General features: G+C 34.2%; 1 protein-coding gene across 1 annotated transcript in view; it reads right to left on the bottom strand.

The window, feature by feature from the left end:
• Window positions 1-18,224: 18,224 nt before the first annotated feature.
• Window positions 18,225-25,358, bottom strand: part of LOC143235430 (uncharacterized) — a 52,231-nt gene continuing 45,097 nt past the window's right edge. Inside the window, exon 2 of the mRNA XM_076473586.1 lies at window positions 18,225-21,083. Within this exon, the coding sequence (XP_076329701.1) occupies window positions 19,792-21,083 (1,292 nt within the window). The 3' untranslated portion in view covers window positions 18,225-19,791. The remainder of the gene's footprint in view (window positions 21,084-25,358) is intronic.

The following is a 25,358-nucleotide window of genomic DNA, read 5'->3' as shown; positions in this document are numbered from 1 at the left end:
ACTAATGTCAGGCGAAAATATGTTCCTAAAACAAGAATGGAAATCATTAGATGTTTTCTTTGAACTCAAAGCACATTATTTGCAGAATAAAGGTTGAATGAAACTTAAGAACGTTAGATTATCCAGTAGGAGGGGTGTAATGTCTTAAGAAACATTTACATTTAACATTTTTATATTACCTATTGAATACTAATCTTCTTTTAGTTATATATTTTGGACGTGCGGTATGATATTACAGAAATGCAGCTATCCGAATTAGAAATATGATGTAACTTGATTATTAATTCATATTTTTATTCTAAATGGAACCTAATGCGCCTCATAATTTGCTTAGCCAGGATGCGAGCCCCAAGGTTTAGGCCTAATTGCGTGTAACTTTGAAACACTAACCAGAAGGAAGCATTCAGTCAGCAGAACTTGCCATCTACAAACCAAATTGAGAGACTGACTTTTACTTTTAAAATGTAGCATGTTCTGCGGCATATCGCGTGTTCACACTTTCGACTGTCAGATTTGCAGCCCGGCACGCTAACCATAAAGCCATGTCCAGTAACAAGAATCTGATCATAAAATTGGTTTTATTTGTATGTTTGATGCAAAGCACAAAACTACGAAAGAGACTTTCTGTGCTCTGCCTATCAAGGGTATCGAAATCCAATAAGCCCAAAACCTTATCACTGAGTCATCAGTGGCCATAAATGAGGCAAGACAGAAAAAAATGGCTCTACTGTGATATACAGGATCGAATCATTATCCAAAACTGAAATACTGCCACAGCGATAACTCATGTTGTATCAGTATTCTTAAATATCTAAACATTCTAATGACACGCAAAACAAAAGCCATTTAAAGTGATTATTTATCTACACTGCTGGCCAAAATCTTAAGGCCAATGAACAGAAAGAAAAAATATGCATTTTTGCGTTGTTAGACTCAGCCACTTATTTGAGTAGAACTTCGAAAGACGAAAATAAGAAAAGAGAAAATAAAAAAAAAATTAGTATTTAATAAGAAAAATGTGAAAACTATGAAATTAGCCTAAATACTAGCTGGTGAGAAGTTTAAGATCATACCAAAGAGGAGTCCTAAACAGGGTAGAAAATACCCAACAAGAGATCTCAGTATTGAGTTGCACGGCCATCATTGCGAATAACTGCAAACATTCGCTTTGGCATGGTCGATATAAACGTTTGCAGAAGGCTGGCTGGAACGTTATTCCAAATGGTGAAGATGGCTTCACGAAGATAATGCACTGTTTAAAATTGACGTCCATTTCTATAGACTCCCCTTGCCATCCATCCCCAAACATTTTAATTGGGTTCAGTTCGGGCGAACACTCTGGATGATCCGAAAAAATCACGTTATTCGACATGAAAATGTCCTTTGTTTTACGTGCATTGTGGATTGCAGCGTTGTCCTGCTGAAAGATCCAGTCATTTTCACACAAGCGAGGACCTTCAGTCAATAAGGATGCTCTCTCCAACATATCATTGTAGCCAGCTGCTGTTTGACGCCTCTGTATAACCTGAAGCTCCATTGTTCCATGGAAGGAGAAAGCACCCTACATCATGATGGAACCTCCTCCACTGTGTCGTGTAGAAAATGTCTCCGGTGGGATATCCTTATCGTGCCAGTAACGTTGGAAGCCGTCTAAACTATTCAGGTTAAATTTTTTTCATCAAAGAACAAAACTTTTCTACGTCCCATGTTTGGTGCTTCTCAGTAAAGTTTAATCGAACTGTTTCGTGGTGTGGAAGGAAGCGTGGCCTTTGAAGACGTTTACGGTGTTTAAAGCCTTTCTCTTTAGATGCCGTCTTATTGTTCTTGAGCTGGATTCTATGTCCGTTAGGTCCTTAATCTGGTTCGACGATCGGCTGGTGTCTTGCTGGACAACCCGTCGAATCCTCCTGTTCAACGCCGGCGAAATTTTCTTGGGCCGACCACTTGAAATTCTCATTCCGTATCCGTCATGGTCTTTTAAGAAATCTGTTACAGTAGTTTTACTGCGCCAAATCTCACCAGCGATGGCCCGTTGAGAGAGACCTTGCTTTTACAGCACAACAATTCTGCCACGTTTAAACTCTGTCAACTTTTTAGCCTTTGCCATGTTTCTATCCAATGTAACACAGGAGATGTCAGTGGGAGATGTTGACAACGCTAATGCTTGAACACAAATGACTAAATTTCGTTACGTGTTTACCTATTAACGCTTCGTTTCAGTATGATTTTAAACTTTTGATCAGCTAGTATTTAGGCTAATTCCACATTTTCCCTATTAAATGTTAAAAAAGTTTTTTTTATTTTTATTTTCTCTTTTCTTATTTTTATCTTTCGAAGCTCTACTAAAATAAATGGTTAAGTCTAACATCGCAAAATGCATTTTTTCTTTATGTTCATTGGCCTTAAGATTTTAGCCAGCAGTGTAGATAAATAATCACTTTAAATGGTAAAAAAATATTGATCATTGTGTGAAGATGGCAAAATGGAAAAGGTAAAACATATACTAATGATAACAGTTCATTCAATAGGTTAATCTGAACAAGAAAACGAAACATCTTACGAAGTATTGAAGCTGTTAATATATTTTCTATTCGACATCCTGTAAAGTTGTTAAAATTAGTAACAATATTGTTGAGCAGATGGCAGGCCTGTTTATTTTTTTTTTCATTAAAACGTGTATATTATTTAAAAATGTGTCACCTAAATAGTTATGAAACAAAATATTTCGTTTACAATTCATCACAAAGCTTCATTAAGGCCTTCATATGCTCTGCCCACTACGAGTGTCAAGAAACGGTTTATAGAGTTGTAAATGAGGGTAAATGTGTATATTATATATATACAGGTTTTCAGAAAGCATTTAACAAGGTGCCACATTCAAGACTTTTGAAACAATTACCTCTATAGGTTTGGTTTGAATTTCGCGCAAAGCTACTCGAGTCAGCTTGAAAGCAGTGCGAGGCCAGCCAAGAAAAGACAGCTAGCTAGCTTAAGCGAGGTGTAAAATGTCAACTCAGAATTAATTTGCTCGTTATGAATCTAGACCATCGATAAAATATTGTTTGTTTTTGAATTTCGAGCAAAGTTACACGAGGGCTATCTACGCTAGCCGTCCTTAATTTATCAGTGTAAGACTAGAGGGAAAACAGCTAGGCATCATCACCAACCGCCAACTCTTAGGCTACTTTTTTACCAAGGGCGAGCATGTTTGGTGCGACTGGAATTCGAACTCGCGACCCTCAAATTACGAGTCGAACGCCTTAACCCGCCTGGCCATGCCGGATCCAGCATTATCTTGAAATTCTCTTATGAATTTTACCTACCCGTGACCCATGGACACGAGTGGAGTGCCTTAACCACCTGGCTATGTTGAAGCTATCTCTATAGGTGTGTGGGAAAAGTTTGCTAAATGGGTAAAAGAGTGGCTATATGTAAAAAAGCAAAACGTTGATATAAACGGAATTTAATCAAACTGAATTAGTGTCATAAGTGGGGTACTTCAGAACTCAAGCTTTTGACCTTTGTTTCTTTTTATGTATATCAATGATATAGATGAAGAAATAATCAATAAATAGACAATTATTTAAATTTGCATCTTATATTATGATCTTGGGTGTTGCTACTTGCGCAAAGGATACTGTTGATTTACAAAAGGATTTAGATCATTTAATTGGGCAAATAAACGGCAAATGAGTTTTAATTATAATAAGTGCAAGATATTCCATGCGGGTTACCAATATTTAAATTATAAATATAATTTAGATGTTATTAACCTTAATAGTGTCACGAATGTAAGGGATATTGGTTTAACAGTCGATCAATCATCCAAACAGTGTGTTTTGCTAATGGTATAACAAAAAGGATTTTATGTTCTATCTATAGAAGTATTGAATACTGGTTTAAAGACATTATCATTTCATTGCAAATGTCACTAGTTAGGCCTCATTTGGAATATTGTATTCATTCTTTGAATAACCCTGTATACCCTCACTTAACAAACGCCTTGAGTCGTAAAAACTACCATAGACATCTGACAGTTTGTTTTGTAACCGAAACCGTAAGAAATCGAAATAAATTTTAGTTTTATGTTGAAAATAAACCGATATAATCATGTGGAGTGTAACCAACATCTTTCTATAAACTACAGCTGTTACTATTGAAATAAGTTTGAAAAATAAATAATTCTTGGTTTTATTGGGATTAAGATGAATGTTTACTGATGAATTAATGTTTAAAATCTCAGTGTTTGTGTTGGAATTTCGCACAAAGTTACTCGAGGGTTATCTGTGCTAGCCGTCCCTGATTTTGCAGTGTAAGACAAGAAGGAAGGCAGCTAGCACCTCCAACTCTTGGGCTACTCTTTTACCAACGAATAGTGGTATTGACCGTCACATTATAACGCCCCCACGGCTGGAAGGGGAGCATGTCTGGCGCGACGCGGGCGCGAACCCGCGACCCTCAGATTACGAGTCGCACGCCTTACGCGTTAGGTCATGCCAGGCCAAATCTCAGTGACACAGTAACTAATTATACGTTACACAGTAACCAACTATACGTGACACGGTAACTAACCATACCTGAGTTTTAGTTTGTAATCAACTAGTACATCTATAACAGAAATATTTACCGATCCTTATGTAAACGTTTGGCGGATTAAGTAAAAATTACGAAGTTGAAAATAATAAAAAAAAACAGACAGTGAAAATTTGGTTACTGTACATCCACAACTACATTATTGCTAACTTGGCAACTAACACAACTGTAGTAATGTATGAAAAAAACATAAAGAAGAAACTGTATTATACAGTTAAAGAACACCACTGTAGTAATTAGGTAAATAACACTATTGATGTAATGTACTAACTAGATAAATAAAACCACTTTAGTGAGCACTAATTAGATAAATAACACTTTTGTAGTAATGTACTAACTAGATAAATAAAACCACTTTAGTAATGCACTAATTAGATAAATAACACTATTGTAGTAATGTACTAACTAGATAAATAAAACCACTTTAGTAATGCACTAATTAGATAAATAACACTTTTGTAGTAATGTACTAACTAGATAAATAAAACCACTTTAGTAATGCACTAATTAGATAAATAACACTATTGTAGTAATGTACTAACTAGATAAATAAAACCACTTTAGTAATGCACTAATTAGATAAATAACACTTTTGTAGTAATGTACTAACTAGATAAATAAAACCACTTTAGTAATGCACTTAATTAGATAAATAACACTTTAGTAATGTAATTAGTAAATGTACTAACTAGATAAATAACACTTTTGTAGTAATGCACTAATTAGATAAATAACACTTTTGTAGTAATGTACTAACTAGATAAATAACACTTTTGTAGTAATGTACTAACTAGATAAATAAAACCACTTTAGTAATGCACTAATTAGATAAATAACACTATTGTAGTAATGTACTAACTAGATAAATAAAACCACTTTAGTAATGCACTAATTAGATAAATAACACTTTTGTAGTAATGTACTAACTAGATAAATAAAACCACTTTAGTAATGCACTAATTAGATAAATAACACTTTTGTAGTAATGTACTAACTAGATAAATAAAACCACTTTAGTAATGCACTAATTAGATAAATAACACTTTTGTAGTAATGTACTAACTAGATAAATAACACTTTTGTAGTAATGCACTAATTAGATAAATAACACTTTTGTAGTAATGTACTAACTAGATAAATAAAACCACTTTAGTAATGCACTAATTAGATAAATAACACTTTTGTAGTAATGTACTAATTAGATAAATAACACTTTTGTAGTAATGTACTAACTAGATAAATAAAACCACTTTAGTAATGCACTAATTAGATAAATAACACTTTTGTAGTAATGTACTAACTAGATAAATAACACTTTTGTAGTAATGCACTAATTAGATAAATAACACTTTTGTAGTAATGTACTAACTAGATAAATAAAACCACTTTAGTAATGCACTAATTAGATAAATAACACTATTGTAGTAATGTACTAACTAGATAAATAAAACCACTTTAGTAATGCACTAATTAGATAAATAACACTTTTGTAGTAATGTACTAACTAGATAAATAAAACCACTTTAGTAATGCACTAATTAGATAAATAACACTTTTGTAGTAATGCACTAACTAGATAAATAACACTATTGCAGTAATGTACTAACTAGATAAATAAAACCACTTTAGTAATGCACTAATTAGATAAATAACACTTTTGTAGTAATGTACTAACTAGATAAATAAAACCACTTTAGTGACGCACTAATTAGATAAATAACACTTTTGTAGTAATGCACTAATTAGATAAATAACACTTTTGTAGTAATGTACTAATTAGATAAATATCCCACTATAGAAACGTAATATTTCAAATAAACGTATTAATTTTATTCATATTTATCAACTTGCCACGTATCTCCCTCTAAAACATGTTCCTCTTCAGAACACTCCCCATGAGCACGTGTATGAGTCACAATATATAACTCAAAGTTTGGTTATGATATTAACCAACTCTGGGTTTTGGAACTTTGCACCAAAACGAGGAAATAGAATTATTTTCAATTACTATTTCCAAGTTTCACTGGCTCAGGTTTCAAAATATTAATGAAATGTGAAATATGGGTCTCTTTTCTTTTTATTGTGAACTCAATCATAAACGTAGCACTGAGACAGGTGTTTAGCTGTAAACATAACAGTGGAAGAACAAAGAAGCTGGTTTTTACAAATCCATATACTGTAACTTTAAATTAATTAGCTCTGAGTAGTGTTCATCTTCCATGTAACTCCCTAAAGTTTCGTTTTTTTTCAAAATTTATTCGAAAAAATTGAATGTAAGCATTTCTTAGTGTCTGTGTAAAATGAATAAAAATCGCGCATCAATTTGTTTTTAATTGAGATGAAACGATCAAATAGCTCTTCCTGTGTTTACGTAGATATTTTGAATATTTTATTATATTAGATATTCTAATTCGTGTGTGTGTTTTTTTCATTTCGTTCAAAGGGCTATCTGCGCTAGGGCTATTCAAAGGGCTATTTCGTACTCGAGGGCTATCTGCGCTAGCCGTCCCTAATTTAGCAGTGTAAGACTAGAGGGAAGGAAGCTAGTCATCACCACCCACCGCTAACTCTTGGGCTACTCTTTTACCAACAAATAGTGAGACTGACCGTCACATTATAACACCCCCACGGATGAAAGGGCGAGCATGTTTGGTACGATCGGGATTCGAATCCACGACCCTCGGATTACGAGTCGAACTCCTCAACACACTTGGCCACGCCGGGCCCATTCTAATTCGGTTCGATCAGATAAATTTTTGTTCGTTTTTTTTAGGACTTACAGTTACATTACTGAAATTTTGCACGAGATTAGAATCTAAAAAACAACTTGTAGTTTTGAAATTGAGGTTCTTCTCTTACCTTCTATAGTTAGTTATTGACTCCAGATACTAGCTTACCTGATGAAGTGATACACAGACTACGTATCCATGACTGAAACATTTACGACATCATGAATCACCACGTCATAAAGCTATAATTTTCTTTACTTTTCAATCACATTTATAATCCTTAATTAAACGTTGTATATCTAGGCAACTTTTCTAAAAACCTCCCAATTCGAAAGAAGTAGTCAGTATCAGATGAAAAGTCTCAAACAAGGCTTTTTTACTGGGGAATGTAATGATATTAAAAGAATTGGAGCATTTAAGTAATTACTATTTGAACCTGGTTTAAAATACTAAATCATTAACACCAATTTATAAGAGTTTGACCCACGTTTCAAGCTCCCAACCCATAATTCAACAAGGAAATTACACCAATTTGAAATTGAATGACGTTGATAATCGTAACATGCAATTAACCAAGATAGTCGACTTTCTATACTTACTCATCTATGGTAGATCGAAAAAAAATGAAATATTATTTATTAGTTTAGAATTAAACTTTTAGTGTGTTTTTTTAGAATATTTCTTCAATACCGAAAGGATTTACTTAGACATCTTGGCAATATAGGTAGAAAAAAAATATTTCCTTTACAGCAAATATAATAATTATTGTACTACTAACCTTGATAAAACTGCATTAATGAAGTGTTGGCTATAAATGTTTTATTTATTATCTGGAGAGTAAAGGTCAATTTTTTTCTAACTTTGTTGACAAAGTGTGGGTATTTTAGCATTTGATGCGTTTATATATTGTTTTTCTTTAACAAGAAATATTTAAGACAAATGAATCCATTTTATAGAGTAAATGTTTTTAACGTTATAACAACTCAGTATTAATGCTGGGTCACCAGGGTCAAAGCATTTTACGAGTATGCTATTAAAAACTTTTAGTGAAGTAAGGTGATACATTTGCAATGGTCGCCAATAATCAAGTCAAAGGTCAAAGCACTGATTTTTTTACCTGATATTTTAATACCAATATCAATTGTTTGTTTCTTTATTTCAAAGCAGTACGCTGGGCTATTATTTTTCTGCCAACATCGGATATCGAAACCTAATGTTTAGAGTTATAAGCCATAAAGAGAGCTGTAAAAACAAACAAAGTAACATAAAATATTTTTAAAAATCCTTGTATCACTTTCACTGTTCTGAAATTGAAAATAAAGAAGAGAAATTATTTTAAATTTTACAACTGGTTTCAACAAAATAGTATTTGGTCTAACAACTCCTTACTAAACAGTATTTGGTCTAACAACTTACTAAACAGTATTTGGTCTAACAACTTACTAAACAGTATTTGGTCTAACAACTTACTAAACAGTATTTGGTCTAACAACTTAATAAACAGTATTTGGTCTAACAACTCCTTACTAAACAGTATTTGTTCTAACAACTCCTTACTAAACAGTATTTGGTCTAACAACTCCTTACTAAACAGTATTTGTTCTAACAACTCCTTACTAAACAGTATTTGTTCTAACAACTCCTTACTAAACAGTATTTGTTCTAACAACTCCTTACTAAACAGTGTTTGTTCTAACAACTCCTTACTAAACAGTGTTTGTTCTAACAACTCCTTACTAAACAGTGTTTGTTCTAACAACTCCTTACTAAACAGTGTTTGTTCTAACAACTCCTTAATAAACAGTGTTTTGTTTTAAGGTCATTATTAAAATCACACCGTTAAACATCACTGCTCATTATTTCGTATCGTTTATAATTGTAGTTACGTATTCACTACTATACAAATTGGAATAAGAATCTAGATATTCTATAAAACGGTTATATATAAAGCTTAATTTTTCATCACACGTCATCGGTTTTTATTTGTTCTTTTGGATATTTCACTTCTCTGAAGTTCCTTCTATTTAAATGTTCTTCGAGATCACAAGTTTCGTTAAAATGTCTTATTGATAGCGACATCAATTGTTTGTTTTGTTTTTTAAACTTTGCGCAGAGCTACACGAGGGCTATCTGCGCTAGTCGTCCCTAATTTAGCAGTGCAAGACTAGAAGGAAGGCAGCTAGTCATCACCACCCACCGCCAACTCTTGGGCTACTCTTTTACCAACGAATAGTAGGATTGAAAGTCACATTATAACGCCCTCACGGCTGAAAGGGCCAGCAAATTTGGTGCGACCGTGATTCTAACTCGCGACCTTCAAATTACGAGTGGAACGTCTTAACCCACCTGTCCATGCCGGGCCAGCAACGTCGAAGACAAAACTTCGAGAGTAACGCGTTACTAGAAGGCCAGTGACTTTTTTTTTTTTGACAAAAACAGACATAGTTGGGTTGGATATCGTCAAAGCTCGCTGAGTCACTGGCCATCGCTCGAACGCATATCTAAACTGTTTCTTTCCCAGGTCTTAGTGTTTTGGATAAGCTTCCTCAATATCCATCTAAATTGTATCATTTTAGGAACAGTAGAGGCGAAAATAATTTAAAGTTTTTTTTTTGTATTAGCTCATAAAAAGTTACAACTTTTCTGCATGTTGGAATGGATTTGGTTCGACTCGATGTTGAAGTTCTGCTTAGTTTCGAATAGTTCTCACAAAAATAAAAGTTAGAAGTAACTTGTTTGTCTTTTCATTTTTAACATCAGCAACAACTTATACAGGTTGTATTTTAACAACAAATTATGGTTACAAACAACACGTGTAGGATATTATTTTAACCAAAAACAGTTGCAAGCAACTTGTGTAGATTATTTTTATGATCAAATGACAGTACACAATAAACTTGTTTATGTTTTATTTTAACAATAGATGAGTTACAAACAAATTGATTAGGTTGTTTTTTTAATACGAAATGAGAATTAGAAGTAAATTATTTAGATGTTTTTTTTTTCACAATTGCAGGAAACTTGTACAAATTGTTTTTAAGAACAAACGAAATTCACAACGAAATTTTGTAAATAGTTTTCTGACAACACATGAGAATTACAAATAACCTTTAGGTATGTTTTTCAACAACAATTGATAATTCATAACTGGCCGAGTAGGTTGTTTTTAAAACAATAAGCAAGGGTACAAACAACTTGCACAGCTTGCTTTTTGACAACATAAGAGAGTTACGAGCAACACGTGTAAATTAATTTTAAACAACAAATAACAGATATAAGCAACTTGTGTGTTTTTTTAACAACAAATAAGAATCACGAGCTATTTGTGTTGGTTGTTATTTAACATCAGAACAAAATTAGAAACAAATTAACTAAACTATTTTTAACATCAGATAACACCGAAAAGCACCATATGTAGGTTGTTTTTTAACATTAAATAAAACATGGAAGCAGCGTGTGCGACTTGTTTTTACAGTACAACCTGTCTAAACCGGAACTGCATAAGGCGGAAACCTGCACAAGCCGGAAATATCAAAATTTTGGAGCATTGTCTTGTTTGTTTGTTCTGAATTTCGCGCTAAGCTACACGAGGGCTATCTGCGCTAGCCTCCCTAATTAAGGAGTGTAAGACTAGAGGGAAGACAGCTAGTCATCATCACCAACCGCTAACTCTTGGGCTATTCTTTTACCAACGAATAGTGTGATTGTCCATAACTTTCTAACGCCCCCACAACTGAAAGGGCGAGCATGTTTGGTACAACTGGGATTCGATCTCGCGACCCTCAAACTACGAGTCGAACGCCTTAACCCGCCTGGCCATGCCAGGTCAAGCATTATCTTAAAATTCTCTTATGAAACGCCCTCTATGTGGCGAACCTGCGTAACGTGGACGAAAATCTTTCACCAGATAGATCTATCTATCTAGATACTTGTTGATAGATAATTAATAGATAATTAGAACCTGAGCAAGGTGGATAAAATGGTTTTGATTGAATATTAATTTTCTTCAGTATAAATAAATTCTCGGACATTTTGTTACAATAAGTATTGGTTAAATATATTCAGTTCTTCTTTTCTGCTGTCATTATTTTTGCAGTTAAATTAGATTAATGATTTTTAAAATTTATTTGTCTTTTAAGTGCAAAATTCTACTCTTTAAATATTTCTCATGAAAAAATAAATTCCCATCTTCCCTAATTTTAAAACTTAGGGATAATTTACCATGGGTAATAGGTAAAAGCGAAAATCCCCTCTGTTTCAAAAACTTAAGAAAGAATCAACTTTCTGTGGAATTGAAAGCGAATAATATAGCTTGGATGACAAGTGCTATATTCGAGAAAGTTTTGAACAAATTAAACAAAAGAATGGAACAAGAGAATAGGAAAATTCCACTTTTCCTAGATAATTCAACTTATCACCCAAAAGTTCAACTTTCAAATGTTCGTTTAGTCTTTCTACCTCCATGCACAACGCCAGGTGGGTTAAGGCGTTTGACTCGTAATCTGAGGGTCGCGGGTTTGAATCTCGGTCGCACAAAACATGCTCGCCCTTTCTGCCTTGGGGTTGTTATATTGTGACGGTCAATCCCACTATTCGTTAGTAAAAGAGTAGTCCAAGAGTTAGCGATGGGTGGAGATGGCTAGTTGCTTTCCTCTAGTCTTACACTGCTAAATTAGGGACGGCTAGCGAATATAGCTTTCGTGTAGCTTTGCGCGACATTTAATAACTAAACCAAATCTATTCTTCAATTCGTTTAAAGGGACCAAGTCTGTTCCGATATTATTATTTTTGTTTAGGTTTTGTTTGTCTAAGTTGATAGTGATCAGCGTTCCAGACTACGAATCTGAATGTCCAGATTTTTTATTATTTTTCTCAGGGGTTCGATTCCCATCGGTGGACTCAGCAGATAGCCCAATGTGGCTTTGCTATAAGAAAAACACACACACATTATTTTCCAAAAAGCAAAGTGTGTGTGTGATATTTTTCCTATAGCAGCCCACATCAGAACATCTATGTGTGTACACCAAGGAAAATCAAAACCTTGATTTTACCGTTGTAAATCTGTAGATCTACCGCTACTAGGCTGTAGATGTGTTATATTAATACCATTAAAATACCACTATTTGATTACAAGAGCCCAAAAGTTGTAGTAGGACTCATTGAATATTTCCATTCTCTGTAGTTTATCAGCTTAAAATTAGGGATGATAAGTGTATGTGACCATTGTGTAGCTTTGCGTGCATATCAGGAACAAAATGAAATTTTCTAACAAAGCTACACACAATGTTATCAATGAACAGCCTTTTCTAATTTTGAAACGATAGACGAAACCATCTAGTTAACCACATCCCCCACCAACTTTTGGGATACCCTTGCATGTTACTTCTATAATTTACATTTTCAAATTCCTGTTTCTATTAAGGAACTGCTTCTAAAGTTTATTTTTCAATGAAATATACAGGTACATGTAAAAAATTAAAAGGAAGTTGGATTAAACTGTCAGATGAAAAAAACGACAATTTCACGGAGTTAAAGAGCTCTAAAAACAGTTTTTAGAATATGAATATTTGTTCATGTAATTTTTACCTGCTTTGTTTGTAAACAACTATTCAAATATCTAAAAAGAACAGTTACAACTTGCTACATTCGTAAAGCATAGTGAACTCTATTTAACTCTACAGTTTAGCCCTATTTTACTGGTTGTAGAATGATGTTTATGAGCTTCTCCCATCGATACTTGGAAATCCATAATATATTAGTTAACGAACAAAAAATTATAAATTTTCATTACAATCTCAGAATAATTATTTGTGCCACCTGCTAATCGCATCACTTCGGCAGTTGGGTGTCTTTAATCACTGATTTCTCGACCCACAGAGCTTAGCTCTTCTCATGAAAGCAGACTTAGCTCTACCCTCGTGTAATTAAACAAGGTTTTTCCCATGAAAGCAGACTTAGCTCTACCCTCGTGTAATTAAACAAGGTTTTTCCCTCGAAAGAAGGCTTAGTTTCTCATTAAAGTATATGCTCCTATATAAAGTGTGAGAACCAATACAGAGACGAAAACAAAACGTAATCAAATTAAAGTTCAATTCCAAACATAAATTTCCGTGTCAAGAGAAACAGCGACATATGTTAATTATAACTGTATACCTGGTGATTTACTCAACGAATAATAGAATGGGCATTCCATGCCATAGAAGATATTTTGAAAAATCATATTGTCATTCTCAACCATAACACGGCCTTATGCGATACTTGGACTAAACGGTGGAGTCAGGGATTCTTGGACTGGGAAATATTCATCCCTAGTTTAAAAATTCTATCTGGAAAAAGGGAAAACAGTCAGTATCACTTACAGCTTATTATGCGGCTACTTTCAACCGAATAACGAAATTAACTGTTACTTTTATAACGCCTCACAGTTGAAAGTACAGAGTGTGTGAAGCAACATGTTGACTCAAAACTTGGACCATCCGATACGCAATCCAACATGATGTTGCTATATCATAAACTTTATGAAGCTCTTTTAACATTAACTTTAATTTTAAATTTAAAACCATTTGTCCTAAAATATTCTAAAAATTTCAACTGGATTATAGATTATTAAATAAGCCGTTGTTTTAACATTTATTGATTTTTTACTAAGGAACTTATATGATTAAAGAAACAGCACTTGGTTTTATAAATATAAGTAAACCTATACAACAATAATAAGGAAATAAAAATAAATAATACATCTACTAGAATATTGCAATATCAAGCATATAACACAAAAGGCTTCACAACTAAACCTTTCGCTTGATTTTGGTATAAGTTTTACAAAACATTTCTCCTTCCTCCGATTTAACAGAAGATTCTATTGAGAGACAATTTCCCTTCTTTCGAAGTATCAGGAAGTTCCACGACTATACACATTCATTCTTTTATAGCTGCTGCAATTCGGCTCATAAAATGATTCAGAGTTGTTATTTTTTGTTTGTTTTTAAGTAAAAGCTTTCACCTAATAACTTCGTCATCTCTTGACTGATTTGAGATTTAATTGCAGTTTTGGACACAGAAGTTCAGACCCTATCAATTTATGTATTTGATCACGCCCAAGGTCTCACAGATTAATTTACTCCAATCATGCCTGCAGTAATTTCAGTTTGAAAGTAAAGTAGTAGAGATCTTGATCAGTAATAAGTTCCAATCAGTTATACGCGCACTCCACGAATGGTATTGCTCGAGCACAAATATATGGCAAATAAAAAGAAAAAAATTTCGTAGATCAATTTGCTCTAATTTCACCTTAAAGAATTTCAAGCACCACAGCTATTGAGGATTCCCTTTTTTTTCCCTACAAGAATAACAGAGAATTGATATTTTGTCGAGTTTGAAATTTATGTTACTTTCCAAAACAAACATATTTAATGGAGCATATATGGTTAACTAGCGACTTTGACAAGTTGACTTTTCTGTCTGCTTTAAGTTCTTATCTAACTTTTTATATTCAAAATATAAATCAAACTTTAATTTTGTATTTGCATGCCTATATTTATAAAAATTCAAATAAATTTCTTTCTATTATCTGAAGAGTATAAAACAAGAAATGCTTATTATGGACTTGTGTGAATTACGATCATTCGTAGCACCCAAAAGTATCACAGAAATATATATTGAAACACTTATCCAGACTAAATTATAATGCGTTAAACAAAGCGGGAGCATCGACAATTCTGTTTACAAACATACTTAATTTCTATTAAAGATTTAGCTGAGCCTTTTGGTTTAATTTATTCCACGAGATAACAATTTACCACTAGTAATTAGTCTTAGATAACTATACACTTCCCGAATAAGGATTTAATTTGTCACCAGTTATTAACTTTAGTTTATATTAACCTAAATTTCGAGAGTAAGACTTTTCAAGCAGTAATTAGCTAAAGTTTTGGAATAAATATAAAACCATGGAATAAGAAACTGACAATAAAGAAAGGTTAAAATCTCAGATTAATCCTATTCCTCGGTAATGAGATTTGTCAAAAAGATTTAGCTATAGTCATAGATTATTCTACTCTTTCGGAATGAGAATTTGTAACAAATTATCAAATGAAGCCTTAGATTAATCTATTCCTTTGGAATAAAGATTTGTCACAAATGATTAACTTTAGTTTTAGATCAGTGGTCTTTTAAAAAGCGTTGTACTAAACACCGTGGTATTAAAAACATGCAAAAGTTTTAAGATATTTTATAAATTATCAACAATTTTTTCATTTTCTATGTATGTTTTGGTAACCCTAATGGACAGACAGATTCATGTTTCCTTACCAAACGTAAACATCAATTAATTTTACATTAGAAATTCTCAGAGATCATCAGACATTTTTTTTACAGTACACAGACGAACTGCTAAAGGTATATTATAAACAACTCAAAGAGTTGGTACTGATAACTGGAAAAATAACTGAGCTTATAGACACCTGCTCTTAAACAGCTGCTCAGTCACGCGTGCAAGGAATACTAGCATTCGTTCAACTAAGATAACTTAGAATACATATCAGCTCTTTCAATTTCAGTTGACATTCGAGACAGTGGAGAATTGAGAACATTTACACTTTGGTTATTCCTCGCGATAGTGAAAAAAATAACAACAATAACGATGGTCTGTGAAACAATAACGATTGTCTGTGAACAATAAACTACAACAATAACGATGGTCTGTGAAACAATAACGATTGTCTGTGAACAATAAACTACAACAATAACGATTGTTTGTGAAACAATAAACTACAACAATAACGATGGTCTGTGAAACAATAAACTGCAACAATAACGATGGTCTGTGAAACAATAAACTCTTTCAACGTGGATTATTCTTACAGGGATGTGGAACTCTTCTTATTTCTCCCGTTTCGGAATTATCCATTTTTCAGAGAGTTTTTCTCATTTATGAAGAAGTAAAGATGACATCTTTAATCAATAATTTTAAATATTTTTTAAACGTTCCTGGTGTTACAGTCCATTTTACGTGTAAAAATAATGTATACTTTTAACTTTTGGGGACAAATTTTACGTTTTTTTTGTTTGTTTCTATTAAAAGTCGGTGTCGTCTTAGCAAAAATATTTCAAAAATATTGTAAACGTTTCTTTTGTGTAATTAAAAATTAAGATGCCGTTCATTCTTCATAATTGAAATTTTAGTCACTGTTTTTTATAACTAATGACTAAGTTATTAACTGATTCGACGAGTTATTTCGATCCACCTGTTAAATGCGTACATTGCTGTATTTTCATTAGACTTAAAAAAATATCGAGAAAAGAAGTAATGTTTATGATTTGCTGTTGAGCGTAAAGCTACACAATGGGCGTTCTATTCCTAACACGGGTATCGAAACCCGTTGTCAGCGTAATAAGCCTTTAAACATATCAATGAGCCACTAATGGAGCTAATATTTTCAAGCCATTATTTCATTTTAAGTAACTAGGTATAACAAAGAATCAATGCCGTTATGTTTTAATGTAATATTCAATATAATAGCTGATTAGTGGTGGAAAATTTATATTTTATGTTTCAAGGAATATGAGAAACGACACTTTTTATAAAGTAGTGCACTTCACGCAAGACACCAACTTAAGTGATTAATCAGTTAATTAGAATGTGATTATGTTATTTTATAAACGCCATAAAAGCCTGTAAATTCTTTCCATGAATGAAAACGTAACCATTATAAATAATGAGTCCAGTAACAAAGTAGTATCACTTACAAAACCTCAGTCCTTTATTTGATGGATCTGTAAGTCCGCTTTTACAGAAAAGTTTCCTTTACAATCAGGCTGCAACAAAAGTGTCACCCCATATGTGTGTTTTTGTTGTTGTTTGTACGAGTATGTTTTAGGAAAGGAAGTTTAGAAGTATTCTAATCGCCATACTACAAGAGACTTCCAAACGTATCGCATATTGTCTAGCAGTCTCATTAGGACCTCTATACGTGAAGGATAGTGTCTGGGAATTTCATCATGATCTACTCACGTAAAGGATAGTGTCTATCTCATCAGGACCTCTACATGTGAAGGATAGTGTCTATCTCATCAGGACCTCTACATGTGAAGGATAGTGTCTATCTCATCAGGACCTCTACATGTGAAGGATAGTGTCTATCTCATCAGGACCTCTACATGTGAAGGATAGTGTCTATCTCATCAGGACCTCTACATGTGAAGGATAGTGTCTATCTCATCAGGACCTCTACATGTGAAGGATAGTGTCTATCTCATCAGGACCTCTACATGTGAAGGATAGTGTCTATCTCATCAGGACCTCTACATGTGAAGGATAGTGTCTATCTCATCAGGACCTCTACATGTGAAGGATAGTGTCTATCTCATCAGGACCTCTACATGTGAAGGATAGTGTCTATCTCATCAGGACCTCTACATGTGAAGGATAGTGTCTATCTCATCAGGACCTCTACATGTGAAGGATAGTGTCTATCTCATCAGGACCTCTACATGTGAAGGATAGTGTCTCTCTCATCAGGATCTTTAGACATGAAGATAATGTAAATCTCATCAGGACCTCTACATGTGAAGGATATTGTCTCTCTCATCAGGATCTTTAGACATGAAGATAATGTAAATCTCATCAGGACCTCTACAAACGAAGAAGAACAGTTTAATAAGAACTTTTACACGTGGAGAATCGTGTCTGAGTGTCTCATCAGGACTTCTACATGTGAAGGATACTGCCTGCTAGCCTCACCAGGAGTTCTATACATGAAGAACAGTGTTTAGTAACCTCACCAGGATTTTCTTACGTTTCACTTCAGGTTTGAAATACCAGATATTCAATAAAATATTGTGTGACGTCTTTGAATTTCTAATGCGTTTGAGGTCTAGAAATGATGTACAAATTGGTGTGAATAACTTTTAAAGAAACATAATTTTTATTTCTTAAGTGACAAAACACCCTATATATAAATTCTATATCTTTTAAAACATATTATCTGATTTAAAGTGGTTCTGAGCACTAAGTTTATAATTAACATACCTTATTTCACTGGCAATTTATATCATATGTTAACGCAAATTTCCTTTTATTTGCATTGTAATTCCTCATAATTACTAAAAAAAACTAAAGACAACACATTTCTTAACGTTTAAATACTTACAGAACAAGTAGTGACACTTTAATATCCTGTATGGAATTTTACAAACAATCAAACAAAAATAAACGGATCCATTGACCCCCTCCTTATTTATAATACATATCGCAAGCGTTAGGAATTCTGAAAAGTAAACTGAAATGGATCAACTGTTTTCTTTCTTTGTTTTTAAATTCGAAGCTATATAACAGGCTACCTGTGGTATGCCCATCGTGAGTGTGAAACCCACGTTTTTAGCATTATAAGCCCTCAGACTTGTTGCTGAGCTACCAGGTGGCAGAGTCAGATGTACAGTACGAAAAATGTCATTTTAATCCTAGAACACTTATGTTATCTCTTATATATATATAACCTTATCAACTTTTAACTCATCCTAAAACAATGTTATATTCATATATTTAGGTCGACAGAATGCAAAAACAGCAAAAAAAAACTCTTCCGTGCTTTTGAATAGATACAAAATATTCTGAAATGCGTATTTTGAAAAGACGGTAGACTGTATACTGCTTTAGAAAGAATGAACGTGTTTTCACATTACAACAATAATACTTTCAACATCATTCTCAACCTTCCTTTCAGCGAAAGATGTAAACAGTAACAATAAGGAGACATAACAACCACCAAAAAGCATATTTCTGAGTGGAACATAACTTTCAACTTGAAACATACACGGAGAATTAAAGCAAATAAAATCAATTTTGGTTGAAGACAAAAACAAATTACTTGTAATTCAAGTCAAACTTGGAAGAGATAAGAATTAGCTATTTTCGGTATTTAAGTTGGCGAACGAATACGTTTTATAAGTAAGTAAAACGTGCTATTACTCAGGACGCTGACTAGGTAAGCACGTTAACAGCCAATTTATGAGAATAAGTCACTTTCGTTGTTCAATTTGAAGGCAAATTATCAGTAAATAGCTAATAAATAGCGACTCTGACGCCATTTTGATACATTCATGATTTAGCTCATTGAGCAAAGATCACTTAGAATATCAACATCGAACATTTTAAATGTTCAAGTACTTGGAGTCGGTCGTTGTATGTAAGGCTGAAGTAGTCTTTCTGATTTACAATGTCACCATATTTAGTCTCTTCATCACAAATTCTTTGGAAGACAAATACCAGCTTCAAGTATCTTTAGATCACGTTGATAGCTAGCCCTCTAAGAATAAGAGTGTAAGGCACAAAACATTATATCAGCACTCATGGTTTAGATTGTTATTTCTTCTCAAATTAATAGGCGTTACTTTGAAAGTTACAGACGAACAATGTTAGAGAATAATAAGCTAACATGTCTCCCTTTTGGTGCAGTCTGGTTATGTAGATTTAGGAGAATATTCGTCGGGTTTCCTTCAAAGCAGCTATGACCCCACAAGTGTCATCTGTCGTGTCTTGTTGAGGGGTGCTAACGTCTTGTCTCGAGTACAGGGAGCAAGGAGTTCTGTTTGATGAAAGCTGACCATAACTATCTTCGAAAGAGTCTAGCTGAGAATCTTGACCAGTAAAGACAGGAGATGACTGATTCTCATAGACTTTCTGAAAGTTGAAGTTAGGATTACATACGTAGGCTGTGGAGAACTGGGAAGAAAATGACGATGGCTCTGAAGAGCAGATTTCTGGGTAAGAATTAGTTATGCTGTCTTTCAGTACATGATCCATCATACTTGAGTCTGAATATTCTTGTCGAGGAGAGTAGTTACTGTTGGAAACTTGATAACGAACATAACGTGATTGTGGTGTCAATGGCATGGGGCTGCATGCTTGACCTTGTTGGGTTGAAACGTTCTGAAATGAAGAACGAGCTTCTTGGGTGTAGATGGACAAAAAGCTGCTTTGATTCTCCAGCGCACACGACGGACGACGTGTTTCCTGACATGATTTAATCACTTGCGAAGAGGGAATTCGTGGGTATGACGAATAAAAACGTGTTTGAGTGGTTTCGTTAGAGAAGTTTGAGTTTTCCAATATTAAATCCCGCAGATTAGGGGTGGAACCACCTAAACCATGGCCATTTCCATGATGGATTTGTTTTCGAAATGGAGGTTTTATATCCTGAAAAAAATTAGAAGAATCACTAAATTTGGCCACCAACTGACCTACTGGGTTCTTTATCTTATGTTTTTCTTTCAACGCATTTCGATGAACGAAACTGTCAAGTTCTGTTTCAACTGGAGACATTTCAGGAGTGGGAAGAGACTGGATGGAATCGAGGCCAATATTGGTCAATTCAGAGTATTCATGGAACCGATATCGTTCTATCCTTCGTGCTGGAACCTCAGAACATGGACTCCCATGAGGAGAGGAATCGGGAGTTTGAACTCCACCTGGTTCACTTGTTCCTAAAGTTCGTGGTCCTGTAGAAAAGGAAGAAACACCAGTGGTAACAGGGTAGTAAAAAGGATAACCATTTTTATAGTTTGGCAATCCTGTTATGGATAGATTCTGAGTTGGAGAGCTCGAATTTGTTCCTTTTCGAGATCCTCGTTTGGAATGCTGTTTCCGCCGACGTGGTCTGTACTTGTAGTGTGGAAAATCATGCATGTGCTGAACCCGTAGTCGCTCAGATTCTTCAACATAAGGTCGTCTGTCCTGGGGTGTTAGACTGCGCCATTTCTTCCCTACAAAAATAAAAACCCATCATGTAGTTAAATAAATAAAATGGTAATACTTAACCCTCGAATTAACGACTTGTTTACATACTGTACACTAGCAGAAGAGTACACATATTGCCTCACAATGAATAATGTTATGTTATTCTCAAAGTAAATACACATATTGCCTCACAATGAATAATGTTATGTTATTCTCAAAGTAAATACATATATTGCCTCACAATGAATAATGTTATGTTATTCTCAAAGTAAATAACAGAATTAACGAACTTTCTAAAATAACTCATTTCTTATGCTCTTCTCACTTGGTTCTTTAGTGGTTCTGATACTCACGAAAAGCACACTACACATGCCCATTGTGTAGCGCTTAAGAACAAACTAATATACTTTCAATGTAAATTATACAGGAAGCCCATGCAATAATAAGACTGGTAAATTCCAATACTGATAATATATCCGTTTATTTGTGTATGTGAATGACTCAGGTGGTATTACGGATTATGTTAAGAACCTAATTATGGGTCTTTCCCATCACGTTTCATAAAGTTACCCTTTATTGGTCTTAAGGTTTAGTTTACACTCCTACTTTAAAACCACAGCTGATTAAAAACAAGCAATACGTTTGTTTGTTTTGAATTTCGCGCAAAGCTACACGAGGGCTATCTGCACTAGCCGTCCCTAATTTACCAGTGTAAGAGAAGACTGAAGGCAGCTAGTTATCACCACCCACCGCCAAGTCTTGGGCTACTCTTTTATCAATGAATAGTGGGATTGGTCGTACATTATAACGCCCCCACGGCTGAAAAAGCGAACATATTTTGTACAACGGGGATTCGAATCCGCGACCCTCTGAGTGCGAGTCGAGCCCCCTAACCACGTGGCTATGGCGGGCCCAAGCAATAAATTGTTAGAATGGAACAGTCTGAAAGTAGGAATTAATAAAGCACTATTTCTGAGAAAATATGCGTTTTTAACATATACGGGAAAAGATACGCAAAGCACCATGTTTCAATAACTCATACAAAAGGTGTGTTGCAACATCTCTTCAAATGTAAATGAAGTCAGAGTGAGAGTCAGTTTTAATTACCATAATAAACTAGACATTTTATTTCTTTGGCTACTTGAAATTTTCAGGTGTTACCCGTGGTTTTGCTGGACTATAACACAAGTATAAAATAAGCTTGTGATGTGGTTGATTATTGCCCACTTGACGTAACCAGTGCTGACAGCTGGTACCATTCAAGGTCAGAAAAGAGATGTGTCGTGACGACTGATTAAAAACTCTTAAGTTCCTGATATATATTATTTTGTCCCACGAATATTTTCATCGAGTGATAGGTAATATTAAAAGCAAGCTAATGCTCCTCTTCACAGACTCCTGCACAACTTCCAGTTGGTGAAAGTAGACTTAAAGTGGAACACTAGTCGTTTCTCGTAATAAAGGAGGATAAATTATCCTTTTGATAACAATAATCACTTTCCTGCCAACCTTAATCATCGTGTCAAAACGTATTTCATTCACTGTTTAACTTCCCGTAGCATGTAAACTTGCAACGTGGTCATTTGTAGTCCTGTGTTATTATATAACCACTTGCTTATGAATCAAGGGGAAACATGATTTATAACAGCCAAATGCCGTTTCTACAACTTTCCAGTGCCGCAATACGTTTGTTTTGTTTGTTTTTGAATTTCTCGAAAAGCTACAGAATGGCTATCTGCACTAGCCGTCTCTAATTTAGCAGTGTAAGACTAGATGGAAGGCAGCTAATCATCACCACCCACCGCAAAATCTTGGGCTACTCTTTTATCAACGAATAGTGAGATTGACTGTAACATCATAACGCCCCCATGGCTGAAAGGGCGAGCATGTTTGGCGTGACGTGAATTCTAACCCTCGTCCCTCACGTTACAGGTCGAGCGCCTTAACCACCTGGCCATTCCGGGCGACCTGAGAGTAAATACAATACCCATGGTATTTATGTGTACAATGTTATATGACTCAAATGTTCTTAGGGATTATTACCTAACGCACTCATGGAGCACAAAAAGTTTGTTACATAAATACTTGCATTGAAAGTCCATGAAAATAATGAACCCAATCGATAATTATTGAGTTAGCCAAACACAACTGAACTTTAGAGCATAATAATAAAAATGATAACAAAAATAAATTAAGTTAAGAACTTAGAAAATTAATGATTTATTAACAGAACATAAAAATGGCATTTGTAAATATCTAAGAACGATCAAATAGCTGTAATGAAACTAAATAATTGTTAGTCATTTGATATGTTCCTTCATGTTCAATAATGCTGAGTAGTTTTTATTATTTTAGTTAATAGTGATGTGGGACTTTCGAATCTATATATTTTTTTTAATTTATAAATGCCTAGTCACAAACTCCCAGAGTTCAGGTAAATCCACCCCTAATATTTAACATATTTGACGAGAGGGAAAATACCCAGCAAGTATTATCCGCTATTTAAGGGCTTTGTCTAGTCGTTTTAAGCAATAAAGTGACTGGCGCCAAAACAACTAAATGTATGGAACGTGCTCAGTGGCATCACAGCTAGAACCTAGAACTACTCAACAGAAACAGTCTATTCTTAAAGCAACTAAAATTCCTCACAGCACCTCAGCCAGAGACAACTCTCACATATGCAGCTTAAAAGAATTCAAACTTCAGTTTCCCTTAACTCTCCTACCAGGCCCAGCATGGACGAAAGGCCGCAAATATTTCTTTAACGTAAAGTCCGTGTATAAATATGGAAACATATTTTGATATCGGTACTTCTATTGTTTCATAAATTCGTTTACACTGAAAGCATCCGGACATGACCAGCTGCTTAGCACGCTCGACTCACAGTTTGTAAGTCAAGGGTTTGAATCTCCATCCCACCAAACATGGTCTCTCCTTCAGCCGAGTAGGCATTATAATTACACTCAATGCCACAATTCGTTGGTAACAAAGAGAACTTAAGAGTTGGTGATGGGTGGTGTTGAGTACCAGCTTTCCCTGTAGTCTCTCACTGCTAAGTTAGGGACTAGTACCAGTTAGTTCTCGTGAATATTTGCGTGAAATTCATAAAAAAAACAACATATAACAAACTCTTCTATATGTTCTCACAACGAAAATTATCATGAACTGTTAATAAAAGAAACTCTGCATATTATGAACGAAAATTCACACCTCAGTAAAAATTCGTAAACTCGCTGCCCATTGTTTCTTCAGATGTATCTCTCTTTGCCTTTTAATTTGAAAGTTTTATAAATTCCTAACACTATTCACTGTGCTGTTTATATTATAATTAGACTAAATATTGTGCAGTTTGTTATTTTCATAAATTTGCAGAAGATGAATATGTTCATTAGAGATGTTTACAATTGCTGCCATGGTTCTGTTGTTCAATATCATAAACCATGTTGTTTCAAAATAAAATTTCTAGATTAATAATCTAACATCTGAAACGTACGGTGCAGATGAAATTATGAAATTTGTGTATCATGAAATACGTGAGTCAAACTATATGTTGCATTAAAATTGCGGTTTGAACGACGAAAGCTGTATGTGGCAAATTGTGAGAAGCGTGACAAAAACATCTGCAGTCTGACGCAAAGTTTGTCACGAATATGAAATCCAAAAGTTCCGACTGTTTCACCAACTTTTGAAGTTCTTGTTGAATTAAAGTTTCACCTCACCGTCTGTCCCGCCGAGTTGAAGTAAACACATCCCACACAACGGTTTGTTACGAACAGTAAATTAACGATCATATCAAAAAACATGCGCAGAAAAAGAAACATATTCAGCTTAACGTGATCTTGACACGAATATTAGGCCTAACTTCTTATGAATGAATTAGTAAAGGAGAAGAATGTTACTGTTCTAACTAGAAGTAAAATATAATAACGAATACAACTAGAAATGAGATTTCTGAACAAGTTTTAGCTACTCTACCGGTGGTGAAGGAATGGGTTGCAAGGTGGGGGTGTGCTTAGCTAGACATGTAGATTTTACAAGGAGATAATGAAACTACAAGGAGCTGCTAAAGAGCAACTCATTCTAAGGGAAGTCTGGGATCATACCTCCAACAAAATTAAGAAAATAATATAATTTTAGTTGCTATACATGTCAAATATGCAAAAGCTACAACACTCTCGGTTTTGACGCGTTTGACTAATCGGACGGTGAGATTTTACAGGAAATATTATACCCAAAGTCCCAGTTTCTGAAATATTAATTTTGTAAGAATAAATGTTACTTATCTTACGGTAACAAATTAC

This window comes from Tachypleus tridentatus, chromosome 12 (assembly GCF_004210375.1).
Source record: "Tachypleus tridentatus isolate NWPU-2018 chromosome 12, ASM421037v1, whole genome shotgun sequence".
Lineage (NCBI taxonomy): Eukaryota > Metazoa > Arthropoda > Merostomata > Xiphosura > Limulidae > Tachypleus > Tachypleus tridentatus.
This window is presented reverse-complemented; position numbering and strand designations above follow the sequence as displayed.